The 20002-nt window shown below is 46.0% G+C and overlaps 2 protein-coding genes across 4 annotated transcripts in view; both read left to right on the forward strand.

Annotated features, from left to right (window-relative positions):
* Positions 1–6967, forward strand: part of RAD51D (RAD51 paralog D) — a 17316-nt gene extending 10349 nt beyond the window's left edge. Inside the window, exons 7-10 of the mRNA XM_059998664.1 lie at positions 765–855; positions 980–1050; positions 3395–3559; positions 3732–6967. Of these exons, the coding sequence (XP_059854647.1) occupies positions 765–855; positions 980–1050; positions 3395–3559; positions 3732–3815 (411 nt within the window). The 3' untranslated portion in view covers positions 3816–6967. The remainder of the gene's footprint in view (positions 1–764; positions 856–979; positions 1051–3394; positions 3560–3731) is intronic.
* A 3143-nt stretch (positions 6968–10110) lies between these two features.
* The window catches only part of RFFL (ring finger and FYVE like domain containing E3 ubiquitin protein ligase), a 67874-nt gene continuing 57982 nt past the window's right edge, over positions 10111–20002 (forward strand). Inside the window, exon 1 of one of the 3 annotated variants that reach the window (XM_059997751.1) lies at positions 10111–10308. The gene's annotated coding sequence lies outside the window, so the exon portion shown is untranslated. Of the gene's footprint in view, positions 10309–10354; positions 10524–20002 lie in introns of those variants that run through there. The other 2 variants (XM_059997755.1, XM_059997757.1) reach the window with 2 other exon arrangements.

Consider the following 20002-nt stretch of genomic DNA (forward strand, 5'->3'; position numbering starts at 1 on the left):
GTTGTGGTGAGAGGGGGCTACTCTTCATGTGCATTCAGGTGCACAGGCTTCTCATTGCGGTGGCTTCTCTTGTCATGGAGAATGGGCTCTAGGCACGTGGGCTTCAGTAGTTGTGGCACGTGGTCTCAGTAGTTGTGGCTCGCAGGCTCAGTAGTTGTGGCACACGGGCTTATTTGCTCTGCGGCATGTGGGATTTTTCCAGACCAGGGCTCAAACCCATGTCCCCTGCATCAGCAGGCAGATTCCTAACCCCTGCGCCGTGAAGGAAGCCCCAGGAACCTTTTTAGATATGGAAGATTAGGCCTAGAGGCACAATCTGGAAAGAGACTGAAGTAAAGAGAAGGCTGACCTCTTCAGCAAAGGAAGTTAGGAACTTGGGGCGTAAGCAGGAGAAGGAAAAGAGAGCCTGACAAGATGATGGGGGACTGGCCACAAGGAGAAAGATTCTACTAAGAAAATTCCTGACCAGGGGACCACAGGATCTGAGCAGGGATTTCTCAAATTTAATTATTTTAGGGTATCTGTGATGTGCTGTGATTTAAACTCTCTCTTTCCACCCAATTCTTCAGTAAAATCTGTTATACATACAAATGGGGGTGGGAAAAAAAAGACATTTCTGAAATTCCATCATACATGCCCAGCTGTATTTGGGGTGGGGGAGGTTATTTCTTACCAGTTTCTGGAAGAGGAGCAGACTTATCTGGTAGTGGTCGCCCCCTAGAGGCCACCTGGTTCATGGCGCCTGCTTCCCATCAACCCCACAGGTGAGCAGTTCTTCAGGGACTCTGAAGGTGGTGGTTGTGGACTCGGTCACTGCGGTGGTCGCCCCACTTCTGGGTGGTCAGCAGAGGGAAGGTGAGTGGTGTGGCAGAGCCCAGGGTTGGGGTCTTGATCTTGCCTCCCGGTTCTGGAGTCCTGTCTCCGGCCAGCCTGGTCCCCGATGCCCTGCTGCCCACCCTCTCTGCTTTTTCTTCCCCAGGCTTGGCCTTGATGATGCAGCTGGCCCGAGAGCTGAAGACTCTGGCCCGGGACCTCAGCGTGGCACTGGTGGTGAGGAAGTGGACTTGGCTAGCCATCCTTGCCTTACCTCTGGTCCCTGGGCTTCACCAAGTGGGGAGATATTCTTTCTAGTTACAGTTCTTTATTTCCCTTAAAGAGCAGCTTCTGAACCCCCAAAGTGGCCCTTTGGGAAAGGACCATAGCCCAACTTCCCTGGGTCATCTAGAGCACCAGACTGGGAGGGGATCGGACCTTAAATAGCCAAGGGATCAGGGACAGTCTTGTTTTTCTTTTTACTTTCTTTAAGTCAGTTTTATTGAGGTATAATTCATACAGAGTAACCTTCTCCTTGTTTGAAGTTTGATACAGTCATCTCCAGCCTTGTTACCCCACCGCAATCAAGATACAGAATATTTCTGTCACCCCAGAGAGATCCTCCGGCCCCAGACAACCACTGATCTGGTTTCTGTCCCAATAGTTTTGCCTTTTCCAGAGCTTCATAGAAAGGGATCTTTTGGCTTTTAAAGTAACTTTTTCTGCTTATGGAGTAGGTTTTTAAAAGTCTGCATGCTTCTCATGAAAGAGGGTAAAAAATAGTTAAATATGAGTCAAATTTGTAATCGATCTCCACATCCACAGAAACCCTATTAATATTTTTATATACCTCCGTAGAATCTTTTTTCTCTGCATATATATACATATACTTTTAACCAACTTTCCAACTAAACTGTAATCTTGTTAAAAAAAAAAAACACACACACCACCATTTCCCATGTCTTTTAATAGATTCTTTAAGAATGCCAGTTTTAGCAGCTATGTATTATTTTGTTTAATACCTATGTTACAGGGGTGAGGAAACCTTTCCTCTAAAGGACCAGGCAGTAAATACAGTTTGCCTTCCCTATCCGTGGGTTCTGCATCCGTGGATTCAACCAACTGTGGATTTGAGCTGTAGTTGGTTGAATCTGTGGATGCAGAACCCGCAGATACAAAGGGCCAACTATACTACACCATCTTATTTTATTTATTTATTTATTGGGCTGTGCTACGAGGCATGTGGGATCTTAGTTCCTTGACCAGGAATCGAACCTGTACCCCCTGTAGTGGAAGGGCAGAGTCTTAACCACTGGACCACCAAGAAGTCCCTACTCTATTTTAACTAAAACTACAGTGAACCTGGAATGGAGAGAAATATCCTTGAAATGATCACTCCTCCTGAAGTAGTCACCTTGCTATGAGTTAGGCAGATTAAATTCAGTTGAAATTTTGAAATCTAAAACAAAAAAAACAGAAAAAACACTACAGTGAACATCCTTATACCTAAATCGCTTTACATATCTCATATTTCCTCAGACTCCTAAAAGTATAATCAGTGAGTCAGGGACAAACATATTTTTAAATGTCTACATATGACATTGCCAAGTTGCCGGGAAGGTTATAGTTTTTGTGCACCTACCAGCAGCATAAGGGGCTTTGTTCTTCTATTCTTTTGTTCTTTTTTTTTTTTGGCTGTGTTGGGTCTTGGTTCCTGCGCATGAGCTTTCTCTAGTTGCAGCAAGCAGGGGCTGCTCTTTTATGTGGTGTGTGGGCTTCTCTTGCTGTGGAGCATGGGCTCTAGGCACGTGGGCTTCAGTAGTTGCAGCACGCAGGCTCAGTAGTTGTGGCCTATGGGCCCTAGAGCGCAGGCTCAGTAGTTGTGGCGCTTGGGCTTAGTTGCTCCACGGCATGTGGGATCTTCCCGGACCAGGGAGTGAACCCATGTCCCCCTGCATTGGCAGGCGGATTCCTAACCGCTGCGCCGCCAGGGAACTCCCTTCTTCTGTTCTTATACTGCGTCCCAAGGCCTCCCTCTCCAGACTGTAGGATGTATGTGAGCACCTGCTGTGTGCCAGGCTCTGGCTTAGGCAGCAGGGATTCAATGATGAACAAGCCACACCTCTGCCCAGGGGTGGGGTGGGGAGCAGGGGTTAACCTCAAGAGGATGCACTGAGGTTGGCGTTGCTTACCTGAGACTAGCCTGGGCAGAGTAGAGCTGACCGGCCTTCCAAAACCCCTCCCACGTATACACACAGATGCACACCCTGACACAAAGGGGTGGGTGCACGTGGTCTCAGGATGCCCGATTGCTGCGTTGGGGTTGTAGTGGGCCTAAGCGGACAGCACTGCTTTTCCCATTGGAATCAAGCCTGGAACGTTGTGGTTTAGTGGCAAGAGCTCTGCACAAGTCAGGAGTCCAGGGTTCTGATTCCAGACCGTTGATAAATTATGGAAGCTTGGGGAAGTTGTTTCCTTGTACTAGGCCTCAGCTTTCCCATCTATAAAATGAAGCCATAGGAGCAGATGTCGTCTGTACCAGCATTACAGATCTATAAGCCTTTGATTCTTTTTGCCGCAGGTGACCAATCACATGACCCGAGACAGGGACAGCGGGCAGCTCAAACCTGCCCTGGGACGCTCCTGGAGCTTTGTGCCCAGTACCCGGCTTCTCCTGGACACCGGCCAAGGTGCAGGAGCATCAGGCAGCTGGCGCATGGCATGTCTGACCAAATCTCCCCGTCTGGTGAGCCAACCCCAGGGGAAAGCCAGGAATCTGGGCCCTTGAGGGTGGCTTCTGTGCCCACAGATAGTTCCTCATCGAGGAACTTCTGGATACTGAGACCCAGCAGCCAAAGAGGCTACCCACTTGGGCTGCTCAACTGAAAAACTCACCTTCCCCTCCTGTCTTGTTCCAGCCAACAGGTTTCCAGGAGATGGTGGACATTGGGACCTGGGGGACTCCAGTGCAGAGCCCAACATTACAGGGAGATCACATGTGACTTGCTGTTGATTGGGACAAACCCTCCCACCATGGGAAATGGTGGCTGCATAGAAGCTCTTGGGCTGGGCAGACATCTTAGTCCTTAGCTCCTCTCTCTGGAAATACAGTGATACTGGCTAGAGAGGATGCTACTGTGGAAGGACCCAGAAATTCATGCCGGTACCAGGTTTTCCTCCCTTGTGTCTACCACGTATGTTTCCAGCAGGTGTCGAGTTCAGTGTCTTGGGCATCTCTGAAGAGGCATGCTGGTGCCTGGACAGATAACCCTGTGCATCGCCGTACTGCACTCCATCCTAACACAGTGACCGAGTCTGAGGCCTCTAGCTTGACTTTGCTTCCCTTCTTCTTCTTTTTGTTTTTCCATCTGTAAGATGGGGCTCCCTTTCTTTTAACTCTCTCTTTGAGTTACCGGGTGGAATTAACCTTGTAAGTGCAAAACTCTTCTTTATCTAGGTCCTGATATTAAAAACATACAAAGGAGATTCTCTGAGCCCCAGAGCCATCCATTTTCCCCCCAGGTGGTTTTTCAGTTTCCCCTAGTGAGGCCTCAAAGAATGGTTATTCCTCTTTCCCTCTTGCCCATTGGGTTTCACAAACCTGCATGCATCACCATGACCAGGTGAGACCGGGAGCTCACTGCAGTCCCAGGAATATAATTTAACAGGAAGGGAAGATGTGACCTGGTCCCCGTGAATCCAGCCACTTGTTTAACGTGCGTGGTGCCCTGTGGGGCCCCTCCACAGTGTCGAGTAACCAGAGGTGCTGAACCATGGCCTTGCCCATAAACAGACAGAGGAGAATTTGCACAGTAAGTAGAGCCAGCTGGGAAAATTGATGCTGGCATAAATAATACATGGTAAATCTAGTCCTTTATGTAGAAATTCATTGCCAGTGGCTCCAACATGCAATATAATTACCCCTCTCTTCCTGCCAGCTGTACCACAGCCTAGTGCCCTAGTGTATGAAATAACCCCCCTGTCTGTTATGGGCACTGTGGCCATCCCTCTTCAAGCTATAACTCTGGCTGGGCGGGGAGGAGGACACCAGGGAAGAGGAAATAAAAGACAAAGGAGAGAAATGATCAGGATTGTTCACTGACCACAATTTTTTTTTTTTTTTTTTTTGCGGTACGTGGGCCTCTCACTGTTGTGGCCTCTCCCGTTGCAGAGCACAGGCTCGGGACGCGCAGGCTCAGCGGCCATGGCTCACAGGCCTAGCCTCTCTGCGGCATGTGGGATCTTCCCAGACCAGGGCACAAACCCGTGTCCCCTGCATCGGCAGGCGGACTCTCAACCACTGCGCCACCAGGGAAGCCCCACTGACCACAATTTTTAAAGGAAGGTTGCCTTTCTCAGTTTGAGAGCCTGTCATGTAATTAATTAGTTGCTTGGCTGCAGGAAGAGAGGTCAGAGTTACAGGCCGAAGACAAGACATTTAGAGGTGATGAACACAGCAGGGATAAAAGCAAGAAGCCTGGAGGACTGGGAACAAGTGGCAGACCAGCCCGAGGGTATCTGCCTGAGTAAGGACAGGCTTGGTAAGCTGCAGACTGGAGGAGGAACCCTGGCGCTGCTGCTTTCACAGGCTCCCAGGAGAAACGAATCTTCAGCATCCTTACACCAGGAGCGTTTGGCGCATAATTGCAACCGTAGTAGGAAACAAAACGTTAAGCTGGGACTGGCACCTCCCTGTCACTTGTACCATTTGGGCATCCTGAGCCCACGCAGACATCACCAATCAATCAAGCATTCTTTTTGGCAGAGCTCAGAGTCCTTTGCAGTTTTAGTTTTTCTCCACACAGCACTCCAGGTATCCACAAGCAGTCAGTTGGAACTGGCGTTCAAGGTGGAGGCTGGTTACCACCTCTGCCCCAGGCAGATCTTCCATATGTCCCATATATGGTGTTGCGTGCTTGGTCCTTGACTCAGGACCCTACAATAGTGTGGTTTGAGAGGGCTGTAAAGATCATAGGCCCCATCTTGTCATTTAACAGAGAAGGAAACTGAGGCCCAAAGAGGAGAAATGACAGTCCCAGTGGCAGAACAGGGGCTGGAACCCAGGACTCTCGATTCCTCAGCCAGGACTCTGTGTCCATGTTGCCTTTAGTTTCCAATCGGCACAGTTCTGTCCTCAGTGGGGACTTCTTCCAGCCACAGAGCCTCACCGAGGTAGCCTCTCTGGCCACAGGAAGGCGCTCCATTCATTGCTGCTGCAGACCACCCCGTGACATTTCTGCAGGACTTTGCCCCTCACAGCTCGCTTCCTCCTTGGCCTTGCTCTCAGACGGGGGCTTCACCTCATCCTCACGCTGAGCCCACACACTCCGCTCCAGGCCAGCCACCCTGCGAGGCTCCCCTAACAGGCCTGGGGCCAGGCTGGCCCTCCTGCCCATGTGCCTTTTGCTCCCTTTGCTTACGTGTCTGCCTCCGCCCAGCCCTGACTGCGTCGGTGTACACCCACCCAGACATCCTCCCTTTTTTATGCCTCAGCTGGGGTCTAGATAGACATCACAATCCTCCTGTACCACTCAGACTTGTCTTATTGTCTGCCCATGAGCCCAAGATCCCCTTGAAGGGCTCCCACGTTCATTTTTCTTTTGCTCTTTCCACAGTATGGGAGCTCGGTAATTGTTAGATATACAAATGGGTGGGGTTTAAAGCATTTTAAAGATGGCAGAGGAGAAAGGCAGGAATGTTTTTCATATGATCTAATCATTGAGGTCCCCCCAGAGTGTCTTTTTACATATCCTTCTACAGAGGACTGTTGAATGTCGTTGGTCTGATATTCCACAACGTTGATGTTGAGTCCCTACTATGTATGTGCTAGCACTTCATGGCTTTTGTTAGGCACGTGAACTCCCAAAGACTCTCAGGCTCAAGGTCCATGTATCACTGTGGCTGCTGTCCACTGCAAGTAATGAAACCTGGCTGAAAGAGGCTTAAACAATAACATTTGTTATCTCTAGTAACACGACGTCCAAGGTTGGCTCATTTGGCAGCTCATCAAGTGGCGTAGGCCCTTTCCATCTTTCTGCTCTGCTCTCCTTTTGTGTTGGTTTTGTCTTTAAGCTCGTTCTCATCAAAGCAGTCATTCTGGGCTTCCCTGATGACACAGTGGTTAAGAATCCGCCTGCCAATGCAGGGGACACGGGTTCAAGCCCTGGTCCGGGAAGATCCCACATGCCGCTGAGCAACAAAGCCTGTGCGCCACAACGACTGAGCCTGTGCTCTAGGGCCCACGAGCCACAACTACTGAGCCTGTGCGCCTAGAGCCCGTGCTCCGTGACAAGAGAAGCCACCGCAGTGAGAAGCCTGCTCACCGCAACGAAGAGTAGCCCCTGCTTGCTGCAGCTAGAGAAAGCCTGCGCACAGCAATGAAGACCCAACGCAGCCAAAAATAAAAATGAATAAATTTATTTAAAAAAAAAAAGAAAATGGGGATGCTACTAGAAAGGAGGGAGTGTGTGTGGAGGAGTTGGACGTTGGGTGGGCAACCACTAGTATCTGCCAAAGTCCAGGAGGCAAGTGTATCAAGGCTCACATGTGCTTAGGCCCTTTGTCCCCATCTCGTTTAGACCTTCAGAAAGCCTTCCATCTTCCAGACAGTAAATGGGAGTTCAGTGAGGTTATGGACATAAAGCTAATAAGTGAGCAGCACCAGAATGCAAACTTGAATCTGTCTGATTCCAAACCCTACTTCTTTCCATCCTTATGCTGCCTTCGGCTGTGACTATGTGAATGTTTCAATTAAATTTCTCTTTGTATTTTGCCCCGATAGCAACCAAGGCTACCCATCCCAACCTCTTTTTATCTTTGTTCACCGTAAAAGCTGGATCAGAGATCTACTTTCTCAGCTCTTTCCGATTTCCCGTAGGGAAGTTAGGAGAGAATGACAAACACTCAAAGAAGGGAGATATTGTTGGTAATAAGGTGAACCGAGGTTTGGGGGAAAATAAAGCTGAATCAAAAACAACAGGGCCTATGTGTGCCTGAGATGGGAGCCAGCAGGAGGTAAGTGATTTATTTTATTTTATTTTTTGGCACGGCATGCAGCATCTTAGTTCCCCGACCAGGGATCAAACCTGCGTCCCCCTGCAGGGGAAGTGCGGAGTCTTAACCACTGGACCGGGGCGGGGTGGGGGGGATGTCCCAGGAGGTAAGGGATTTAGATGCACATCCCAACTAGGTTTTACTGTGCTCTGGCATGGAGTTGCACTGGGGAGAGTTAAAACTGTCCAGTTGCTGGGGATGGGCATTGGAGAAGGCTCTGTGATGCTTGGAGCTTAAATTAGAGCTAGGTAGATTATTCATCCAAGCTTACCCTCAAAAAGATGTTTCTCTCATGTTTTCCTCTCTTATTTCACTGGCTAGAGTAACTTCCGGTGCTAAGTTGAATAGAAGCAACAATAGCCATCCTCCTTGTCTTGTTCCTGATTTTAGTGAGCTGTTTCCAGTATATATATATATATATATATATATATATTTTTTTTTTTTTTTTTTTTTTTTTTTGCGGTACGCGGACCTCTCACTGCTGCGGCCTCTCCCATTGCGGAGCACAGGCTCCGGACGCGCAGGCTCAGCGGCCATGGTTCACGGGCCCAGCTGCTCTGCGGCATGTGGGATCTTCCCGGACCGGGACACGAACCCGTGCCCCCTGTATCGGCAGGCGGACTCTCAACCACTGTGCCACCAGGGAAGCCCTGTTTCCAGTATTTTATCATTAAGTAAGATGCTGTAGGTTCCCTGTAGTTACCTTTTATGAAGGTAAGGACCTCAGTGTGTTTCCTATCTATCCTGGAGAGGGAGGCCAGGTACTGGCCATTCCATTTGACATGTGTAGAATTCTCTCTCCCAGCCAGTGGAAGGTCCATGCATCCCAGAGCTGTACAAGTGCACTTCAGCTGCTGCACAAGCTTGAATCCATGAGTAGGCTTTCAATCCTAGCTCTTTGCTGCCTCTTTAGTTTCTGGCTGTAATAGTCTCAATATAAGCCTGGGTTTTTCCAGAAGACAATGGGCGTATGCTGTAAACAGCTCCTATAAATACGTCACTTGGTAGACAAACTAGTGTTTTATTAGTACTAAATACTATTGCTTGTGGAAAAGGATTTCAGATTACTTGCACAATGGGTACATTATTGAGTGCCTCTGTGGAAGGGCACGATAAAGGTGAAAAACAGTGATGGTGATAATACTAAAGGTGGAGAAAGGAGGAGTGTGGGTAAATGCAGCTCTGAGCCCTCCTCGCTTTAGCGACATGCACATTATTTAGCAGCGTTCCAATGATTTAGCTGTAATATATACCAGAGGGCCCAGAAAAAATCCACAAGGATATCATGAATTCTGACACCAATTATTAGGCCAATCAGTGGCTTAAGTGCACTCCCTTTCAGAACTGAGCACTCAGCTTAAGAACTAAGCTTACAAAAAGACATCTCTGGGCCTCCCCCCATCCCTTGCTCTGGACCTATTAACTTTCTATGATAATAATTAACATCAAGAGAAGAAGAGACTGGGTGGGGAATGATGTGCCTTGATCACAGGTCACAAAGACCTTTCAGAAATAAGATACACAGCTAGCTGAAAGGTACACAGCTAGCTGATGAATGGCTGGGTGGGCTCCTCCACACAATCATCTTCATTCTACCAGGGCCTTCCTCTTAGCAGTTTCCTCACTTTCTTAAGGTGAAACTAGCTAACTCTGGGGGCTTAGACTGGGAAATGCTGGAGAGGGAGGTGCCATTGAGTGAATGGGACAAACGTGGGTTTTGATGTCCTCCAGATCTGGCTTCTAATACTTTCTAACTATGGGACTTTGAATAAGCTAGTGAACTTTGGTGGGCCTGGGCTTCTTTCATGGTAATTTTGGGGACCATCACCTGCTGAGAGCCACTGTTGTGAGGAACAATGGGATATGAAAGTGAGGCAACTTTTAAACTTTTATTTTGAAACGAGTTCTGAGATGTTATGGGACTCGCTCAGTGTCACCAATCTGCACCACGGATCTGGACCCTTCAGCACCTCGTGCAGAGTTCGGTAACCAAGGCAACGAGGAGCCGCGGACGCCCTCACACCAGGGTACCGACGCCTGGCCCGGTCTCAGACTCGGAGGTCTCCGCCTCCCGCGGCTGGGCTCCGCCAGGGGACGCGCGCGGCGGCCGCGCTCTAGCCCGCCGCGCGGCTCCCCCGTCTCTATGGTGGCTCGGGAGCGGCAGGAGCGGAGGCGCGCTCCCGAGGGGGGGCGGGGCCGCGCCGGGAGCGGGGCCGCGCGAGGGGCGGGAGCGACCGGGCCGGGAGGCCGGGGATGGGTAGGGGGGGCCTACTTCCTGGGGCCGGTGTGAGGATGTCGCGACCGCCCCCGGGTGCCCCTCAGCCCCGGAGACGCCGGCGCGACTCAGCCCGCAGCCCCCCTGCCTGAGGCGTCCGCGGCCCGGATCCGGCCCCTCCCCACCCCTCCCCTCTCAGGTGCGGGCGGGGCAGGCGGCCGCGGCAGGTGAGGAGGAGGCGGCGGCGGCGGCGCTTGGCTCCGCGAGCGCCGGGCCTGGGGTGGGGTCCCGGGGGAGGCCGGAGTCGGGGGCGCTGCTCGGCCTCGGGTCTCGCCAGGCTGTTGTCCGGGGGCGCCTCCTCTGTGCGGGGCGCGGCCTGAGACTTTCCCTGCCTACAGGGGATGGGGGACGCCCTGCCTCGCTGGAAGTCTGCGCATTCAAGGTAGCTCGCACCTGTCCCATTAAAAGTCCCCTCAAAGGAAGCATTTCACCTGTGGGGGCAGTAACGGGAGACGTGTGTTCTCAAATATTTCCAAACGCCCTACAGATCGGCACGTTCAGTTGGCTCGTGGGGGGAAAGATACCGCTTTACAGCATAGGAAACCGAGTCAGGTACGCGGCGGCCTGCGTCTGCATTTTAAGGAACTAGCTTGACCCAGCTTCCTAGTGCAGGAGCCCTGCGGGCGTGCTGGAGGAAGGTGGAGGCTGGAGTTTGGAGGCTTGATGGAGAAGTTTGGGGATGTGGTTTTCCTTTCCCCCCCATCTCCGCCCCGCCCAGGGTCCACTGTTCTCTCTTTTGGGAGTTGTCCTGTGTTCATTTGAGGTGATGTGTGTGAGGTCGCCAGTGGCTAAGACGGAGAGGGACATGGGGCCTCTGTGCAGCTGGCTGCCCATGAAACATTTGACTAGGCTTGGGGAAGTATGCTAGACCTGGGGAACCAGAGCGTCGCAGACGTCTGCTCAGAGCTTGATTTCAGGCTGGCAGAAGATAGAAACAGCAGCATATTTTCTCCTTTTTTGTTGGTCTGTCATTTGTTCTAGGAGAAAAAGCTGCTTGTGTAATCAAGGAAGAGTGTACCATGCTCCTCCCTGTCTACCCCAGGGAAGAATTATTGTTAGCTTGGAAATAGGGCTTTACCCACAACTGCCACTTTGCACCCTGGCTAAAGGCCACTGTTAACGTAATGAACAAACATCCCCAGGTGCATGTGGCCTTCTCAGAAAGTAAGTTCCTTGCCCATCCCTGTTACAGGTGGTTTGGAGGACAGAGACTTCCTGTCACCCCTGTTGGTGCAACTGTTTGGGGAGCAGTTGTGGTTTTCCTGGTAACAGTTCAAGTTACTGAAGTGTGGCCAAGGCTGCCACTTATTGGAACCTTTTTCTAGGAATGGGAGTAGGCAGGGGACATGGTGCTGGGCTGAGTTTGTGTACAGAATTCTAGGGTTGGGAGCTAGTTCACGGGATTTCAGGTTTGACAACGTCTTTATCGTTTTTTCCTGATTGCATTCTTTTTCACGTTCAAGGACATAGATGATGGCAAGCATTTCTGAAACATCATGGCATATTTCCTAATAATTCTGGACTTCAGAGTACAAGTCATAAATTACAGTTTATTTAGAAGTGTTATTTTCTTAAGTTTGAAAATTGTATATGACAGTTGCAGCTTGATGTGGCAGGGCTAATAGATAACTTGATTGTGCATGAAGCAAATTTCCATGTAATCTAGGACACACACACACATTTTAATGTCTATTTAGTTTGGAAGATCAGCCCACTAAAAACTTTCATATTGATCAGGAAGACAGCTGTTATCCCAACTGTTTACATTGGGATCGCGGATTGTAAATCTTCTAAATTGACTTAATTTAACCAATTGCTAAAATGACCTGCATTAAAAGAGAGCTGTTCTCAAAGAGGTTAGAAATTAATTTGTTTTCAAAACTTTCTCATGGCCAAGCCAGTTGATAATAACTCTGCTTAGCACCCTCTAATAAGAATGCCTCTTTAAGGCCTCTTAAAATAGCAGTGGGAAAAGCATATTCAGTAACCAGCATTTTAAAAGACAAAACAAATGGCAACAATAACAGAAAAGGGCACAGTTTCTTCCCTAATTACATGTCCATTGTGATGTTTAATACAGTCACACCCATCTGTAAGAGTGTTGTGCCTAGAACTTTCTGAAAACACCTACATAAACCTAAGGAGTGTTAACGGGACTAATTCCACCTTAATTTTTTATTCTTAAAATAGTTTTTTATTCTTTATTACTGCTGTTCTTTTAAAGGTAGATTAGAGACTTTTATATTAAACTTGTACTGGCTATAGTGTTTATGTTTTGGGAGGAAAGATTTAACGTCTGCACCTTGAATCTCATAACCCCTGCAATACAGAGCTGAGTTATAATTTAGAGTTTAATGAGAATGCATAGTTTAAATTGCTGCTGCTGAGGTCTCACGGGGCGAGCTGCCTCATCATTATTGTTTGGTAATGTTACTGGTTATTATTTTTGTTTGGTTACTGTTTATTGGTAGTAGTGACTGATGTTTATGTAAGAAAGATTCTGGCTATTTGAAGGGCAGTCTTTTCATATCCAAACACACAACTTCCCATTGCTTCAATAGGGAGGTGGTGTGGTCACTTTCTTGTTTTGTGACTATATTATTTGGAGTTTTAAAATCCTAAAACTAGTTGGGCTCTTAATAGGATATCCTGTTATATCTCACATGAAAGCCATCCTAGATAGGTAGGAATCATCGGCCTTATGTGTTGAAAGACCTCAGCTCTCCCAGTTTCCAGGATTTATCAGTTGCCATGGTCAGGACAGTGGTTTTATCTAATCCTATGATGCCATTCTTAGCTTAAACCCATTATCCTCATTTATCTTCGTTAAGACTGTCATGAAGTTTCTCTGCTTTATGTAGTTCAGGTTGAATATTCCACATTTTTGACACATTTGGGCCTGTTAATGTTCTGAATTGGAGCAGTTAAGAGAATCTGCCTGTTTTTAAACATTTTCCTTTTTCGAGGCAAGCATAAAATCTGAGTTTCTTCTGGGGGAAACCAGCTCTTTAAAAATCTGATAGGAAAACAAAAGCTGGTTTTTCCAGCTTTTTACCAATATGAAGTCTTCTTAACCTTTCCTTCCTTTCTGGTTTTGCCAGTACAGTGATTAGTGACTAGTAGTGAATGATGAACCAGAGGCATTGGGAGACCCTGAAGTCTCCTGAATCATAAAAAGAAGGTCACATTGTATTCAGTGCAGCTTTAGTCTTTTTAGTGAGTTTTATTGCAAGAAGTTCTCCAAAGCCAGCCACTCCTTAAAAGATTAGGTACCTAGCAGTTTCCAACTGAGTCACTGAGGTTCTTTAAAAATACAGATTTCCCAGTTCCACCTCCTGGAGATTTTTTTTTTTTTTTTGAGTGGGTAAGTGATGACTGAGAATCCACATTTTATTTTATTTTAGTTAATTAATTTATTTTTGGCTGCATTGGGTCTTCGTTGCTGCGTGCGGGCTTTCTCTAGTTGCGGTAAGCGGGGGCTACTCTTCGTTGCGGTGCACGGTCTTCTCATTTCGGTGGCTTCTCTTGTTGCCGAGCACGGGCTCTAGGCATGCGGGCGCAGTAGTTGTGGCTTGCGGGCCCTAGAGCACAGGCTCAGTAGTTGCGGCTCACGGGCTTAGTTGCTGCACGGCATGTGGGGTCTTCCCGGACCAGGGATCGAACCCATGTTCCCTGCATTGGCAGGCGGATTCTTAACCACTTGGCCACCAGGGAAATGCCGAGAATCTACATTTTAAAAACCACTCTGGGCATCTACTTCCAAAAAGCTCCTCAAGTGATTTTGATCTGCAGCCAGGTTTAGGAGCCACTGTTGCATTGCTTTGAAATTATTTATAAATTGGTAGTCCCTTTAAAAGCATCATTATGTTATTCAGGATGTTTGATTTGCTAGAATAGCCCATTTCCTAGTCATGACAGATAGCAAAGAGCTTTTATAACTTTTATGTAAATTACTTTACAGAGAGGCCCCCTCTGCTGTATTATCTGCCTGGAGTCATGAGGGAGGGTTGGCGAAAGTAGCTTCCTTTATTTCCTGAGTGGACAAATGAATGATAATGTGGAAACCACTGGAGGTCTGAATGGGTAGTCAAGTCTAGTTCGGATCAGTGTTGGATAGGAGAGCTGCCTGGGAATTCTCTGTATGTAGGATTTTAAAATAAAACCAACCTGCCAGATGTTTCATTTCTACATAGCTGAAACGCTTATTGGAAATAATGGATGCTTAATAGGCAATAAAATTTAGTCACAGGCCTTTTGCTGAGTTCATGGATGGAAAAAAATTGCTGAAATACAGAACCCTCTGAGTTAAAGCAGAATCAGGGCATTAAATATGTTAGTTAACGAATTAAACTTGGGAAAAGTGTAACAATTTAGGAAATAGACAAACCTGGTTTTGAGTCCCAGCTCCTCCACCACCTGGCTGTGCTACTTTAGACATGTTACTTAACCTCTGTGGGCTTCATTTTCTTCATCTGCAAGATGAAAATCATACCTGGTAGCATTGTTCTGTGGACGAAAAGAGAGAAAATCTCTTCTTTGTACATTGTACGGAACTCAGTGAACGTTCTCTTCTCCCACTTTCTCATAGGATTTTTATTCTGTAGGCTTAAGATGTCTTTCTAAATCTGGCCTTCTCTCTATCTCTTTCCAGGAATATCTACTCGGTCAGCTCTTTTAGAAAATGCATGAAAGAGTGAGGACTGAAGTTAAGAACTAGAGAATATGGGAAAGAGGAATGAGTCATAGACACTGGAAAAAATATTTTTTTAGAATGAGTGGAGTATAGGCATATATCCAGAATTACTGTCTGCGGGAATAATGACATTATCCAAATTCTGCCTCAAGTATCTGCGCGGTAGCCTGGGAGCTCAGCTCAGGCTACCAGGCTTGGAGGGTGGCCCCACTAAGTAGCACCTGACTGCCCTTTCTTTCCTCATCTTCCTTTCCCCCCTCTCGGGCTCTTTTGTTTCTCTTTCCCTCTCTCCTCCCTTTCCCTCTTTTAAACTGCCCTTCCTTTCGACTTGACAATCATGACTGTAGTAATTCGCAGACCAGGCCCCTGGAACTCGAGGCTAAAAGAGGTTGCTGGTTGCTAACACCTGTCTCCCAGCTAAATGAATAGGCTCTTTTGTGGGCAGGATGCTAAAAAAGCTGATTAGTACAATACTGGCTTAAAGGACCTATTAATGATCCAACATATGTAAATCATGGAGTGATTTAAAGCCATTTTAGAGATTTGTTTCTTATACTCTGCGTTAATTTTTTATATTGAATTAGGATGTTGGCTGAATTTTTCCATGTAAACCGTGAATCTGTTTATTGCCCAAATGGACTAATTTTTGTCATATTGATTGGGAATCATTTATATTCTAAAGAAGTTTCTACCCTTAAGGGCCTTTGTATTGTTCTGCAAATGTCTAGTGTGAAATACAATTAAAGTTTTGTTCACTGTGCTGCTGACATAATTAGTTTAATTTCTGCTCCTTATATATTTCTCTTGGAAGCTGGGAAATTAAAATACTAGATTTTGCATAAAACTGCTTTTTTGAGGGGGTGATTTTACTGTCAGTTGAACAGACTTAGGCCCGAGGGTACATTTTTTAACATGTCTTACTTAACTTTCCTGTAATAGTCTCTTTCTCTCTATAGAATCAATGTATAATTGGCTGTTGAAGCATTCAGAAGAGACAGTGTTTGGCCTTTACCCTGTGATTATATTTTTTCCTATATCTCTTTTGAGGAAATGTGTGTAATTTTTGGAAACTCCTAAGTATATTACCATTACGAGAGCATGAGAACTTTTGCAAAGGCTAGAGAATGGAGTGGTTTTCTGAAATAAGCTGTATTATTTAATTCCCTCCCCAAATCACTGCTGTGTTCTTCTTTAGATCATAGTGCTTGCAGACCTTGATGTGAAAGTGGAAAGGCTGTGATGCCTGGCAAATCCTCTTCACAATTTTTCTATGATGCGTTTCACAGAAATGGCTCTAGTCTTCAGGAACAGAAGTCACTCTCAAGGAGACTTTACACTTAATTACTCTAATCCACACTTAATTTCTTACAGGATTCTTGGAGAGATTCTCACCAGGCTGCTGATTTCATGGAGTTATGACCTATGAAGGTTTTTTTTTTTTATCTCCCTTAAGCCTGCTAACCTTTTTTTTTTTTTTTAAGGGAAAGTGACCTTGGTCTGGTAATTTCTCCATTGTCCTCTCCTGTAAAAAGATAAGCAAAACCTTCTGGCTCTCTCAGCAGCCTTTTTCAGCAGCTACCACCCATGTGCTGAATTTGAACTTTACACAATTTTTGTTGAGTTAGTGTCACTTGACTTTTGAAAGCTGCCCCCTCCAATGCTATAGGTTTAGCCTGCATCTCCTAGTTTAACATTCACACGCCTTTTCTAGAATTGCATATAATTATTATATGCAATTATATTATAATTATTATATGCAATTTTAATGTTTCATTATCTCTGGGTTGTGGAGTGGTCAGGTCTCCTAGGGACAGCCGATCCAATCAGACTGCTTGGAGCCAGAGTCTGATTTGCTGAAACATTTTAACTGCCTTGATCCACTTTGAAGAAATGCTGCCTAGTCATCCTGAAATTTACAGGAAGTTAGGCCAACTGGAGCCTCTGCTGGCCTCTGAGTGGTAATGTAATTCGTTAGTAATCAGCACCATTGTTTATTTGAAACTGCTGGGTTACGTTAAAAGACTTGGAAAAAAAGCTTTTCTTAAGTAAATAGAGCAGCCTCCTCTCCCACCCCGCCCCTCCTTGTTTTACCCTTTTCATTTACTTGGAAAAATCTTTCCACTCTTATTTCTGATCACATGCATGGAATGTGATGGAATCAATATCTTTTATGCTATAGGAAAGCTTGTTTTCCCTCCAGCAATTTCTGTGAATTCCCCCTACCCCCTTTCAACTTTCATAATGATTAAGATACCTGCTTGAGAAATAACCATGCCTCATCTTCTTCTGTTGACTTTACAACCTTTTCCTAAGTCTTGAGTCAGTGGGTCCATAGCCAATGAATTATACCTCCTCTTGATCATGCTCAATTATTATCTTCATGGCGTGGAAGAAGATCCACTAGAGCATGAGCCTTTATTCCAAAATCCTAGACAAAAGGAGCGTTCTGATTTGGGGAAAGAGGGTGGAGTGTTTTCCAGGACTTTAGAGGGAGTGGGTCAGCCGAAGTTCAGCCGGTTTGAGGAATCCTTAGTAAAGGATGGTTCTCAGGAAGAGGGCGGAATTGTCTTGGAATTGATTTTGCAGACCAGTAGCCATGGTTTGGGCAATTTGGATTTTATGGAGGTGAAGAGGAGCAGTTTGGTGTTAAAGTTTTGTGCCAGGGTGTGGGGTAGGAAGGAATAGCTGCAGGGCCTAGGACTTGCCCAGTCCGCAGTGGAAAATTCTTAGGCCTTCCGGTTCTCTCACTTCTGTCTACCTCTCTTTTTACCTTTTGGGCATGACTAGATTCAGGTGCCATTCTTGGTCATTTGTCATATGCTGATGGAAGTACCTGCATAGTCATTCTGTGTCAGAGCTGAAGTTTACCTTAGCCAGTGTTTGCTGCAGAGCTGGTGGGGAAAGGGGTCAAATGTTCCCAGAGAGCTTGACAGAGGGCACTCCACCTTCCCTACCACCCTCACCATATGGTTGGACACAGCACTCCAGGTGATTCTGAGTCATCACCCCCACGCCCATTGATCTAGTTCAGTGTTTCCCAACTGTTTGGACTGTTGACATAGTTGCAGACCGGCTGCTTGAGGAATAGTGACAGTGAACCAACCAATTAATGGGGGACATACATATGATAGTTTTGCAGTTTCACCTCCAGATGATCTTCGTCAGATTCCTAAATTTTATTTATTTGATTAACCTTTTTAATGTAGCATATCACCATGTCTTCTGTACTACCAAAACTAATATTAAAAGTGAAAATATGTTGACAGTTACATCTAATTTGGTGTTTGAGATACTGGCTATCCACACCTGCACTGTTATTTGTGGAAACGCTCACAAATAGCCGCTTCAAATCTTTCTCCTCAACTCTTTTCAGAAACAGTACAAAGATAAAAATAAGCCACTAGTTTTCTTTGGGAGGGACTGGTACAAAATTCAAGAGTTTTGAATATCATGTCAAGAAAGCAGTTCTTGGACTTCCCTGGTGGCGCAGTGGTTAAGAATCCGCCTGTCAATGCAGGGGACATGGGTTCAAGCTCTGGTCCAGGAAGATCCCACATGCTGCAAAGCAACAAAGCCCGTGCACCGCAACTACTGAGCCTGCGATCTAGAGCCCACGAGCCCCAACTACTGAGCCTGTGTGCCACAACTACTGAAGCCCACGTGCCTAGAGCCGGTGCTCTGCAACAAGAGAAGCCACCGCAATGAGAAGCCCGTGCACTGCAACGAAGAGTAGCCCCCGCTGGCCACAACTAGGGAAAGCCCACGCGCAGCAACGAAAACCCAATGCAGCCAAAAATAAATAAAGTAATTAAAAAAAAAAAAAACAGTTCTTGATGCCATAGCATGTAAATGTTTACATGTATTTTAATACACATTTGGTCTTCCCAACCAAACATCATTTTTTTAAATGGGGAAAAATTGAAATTTGTTGTTACATATTACTAATATTATAAAAGCATATTGAAATGTTTTCTTTAAGTTTTAATATACTGATTTAATATACTGATTTAAAAATACTGATTTAAAAATACTAAGTATTTTAAAAATACTTTAAAAAATTTAAAAATGTGACTTTTTACCTAAAATAATTTCTTTATTGGGGTTTACACACAAATTGTGACCTTTTTTTTAATCCCTAGAGGCATTACTAAGATTATTATTGCAGTAGATCTCAAATTTTCATGTGTATCAGAGTCTCCCGGGTGCTTGTAAAAAACTGCAGTTTCCTGGTTGCTAGCCCAGACCTATAGAATCTGGGTGTTTGGGAATGAAGCTGGGGATTCTGATGTAGCTTATCTGCAGACCACACTTGGAGAAAGTAATACTGTCAGAAGGAACCACACATTAAAAAAAAATGATAATATTGAGAAATGCTGATGTTAGGGGGCTGCTTTTATTCTGCAGAGGAGGAATTCAAGGCACAGGGAAGTAAAAAGTCTCCAATTCACCCAGCGTCTCCAAGATAGTTGGATCTTGCAGACCAGCAGTGAGGTCTTTTGAGTCTAATTGGGTACTCTCATGAGGTTACACCGTGGTGTACCTCCTTATTGGTTTCTCTGATTGCCCTCAAATCAGAAGCTGTAGGATAGGGCAAGGGTGCTTTGATTCCTTCAGAACAATAAGTGACACAATTGGCATTCAACTGTACAAAAAGTTAGTGTTTCTGAAACTGGTGAAGGACCAGCTTTGTAAAGTGCTTTTTCAGTCTATTGCCAACTAATATTTTTGTAAAGTACAAGAAAAATGAATTACCAGGAAGTCATGCACTTGGATGCACAGTTCATACCTACTATGAATTTTTTTTTACCTTGACATGGATGTCCATGGAGGGTGTGCGACTGCACACTTTGAATAGCATTGTTCTATTATAGGTGGTTCTGAGGACGTCTTAGGAACTTGATATCAAAGGTCCTTGATTTTCTTCCTTAGGCTACCTGTTATTGAGGCAACCAACTGAGAACTCCCTACTTGGAGAGAGAAGTTCTGTCAGTTGGTGATTTGCTAGATCAGAACCACGATTTTAATACTTGAGGATGAGGTGAGGATACTTACCTTTAATATATTTAAGAATATATTGATAGACCTTGCATTTTGTGCCTGTATCGGGAGGGTATTTACCTCCTTTGACTAAATATTAGAAGGGAGTTTCCAACTACTTGGTCTGTAAC

Source organism: Delphinus delphis, chromosome 19, assembly GCF_949987515.2.
Source record: "Delphinus delphis chromosome 19, mDelDel1.2, whole genome shotgun sequence".
Classification (NCBI taxonomy): Eukaryota; Metazoa; Chordata; class Mammalia; order Artiodactyla; family Delphinidae; genus Delphinus; species Delphinus delphis.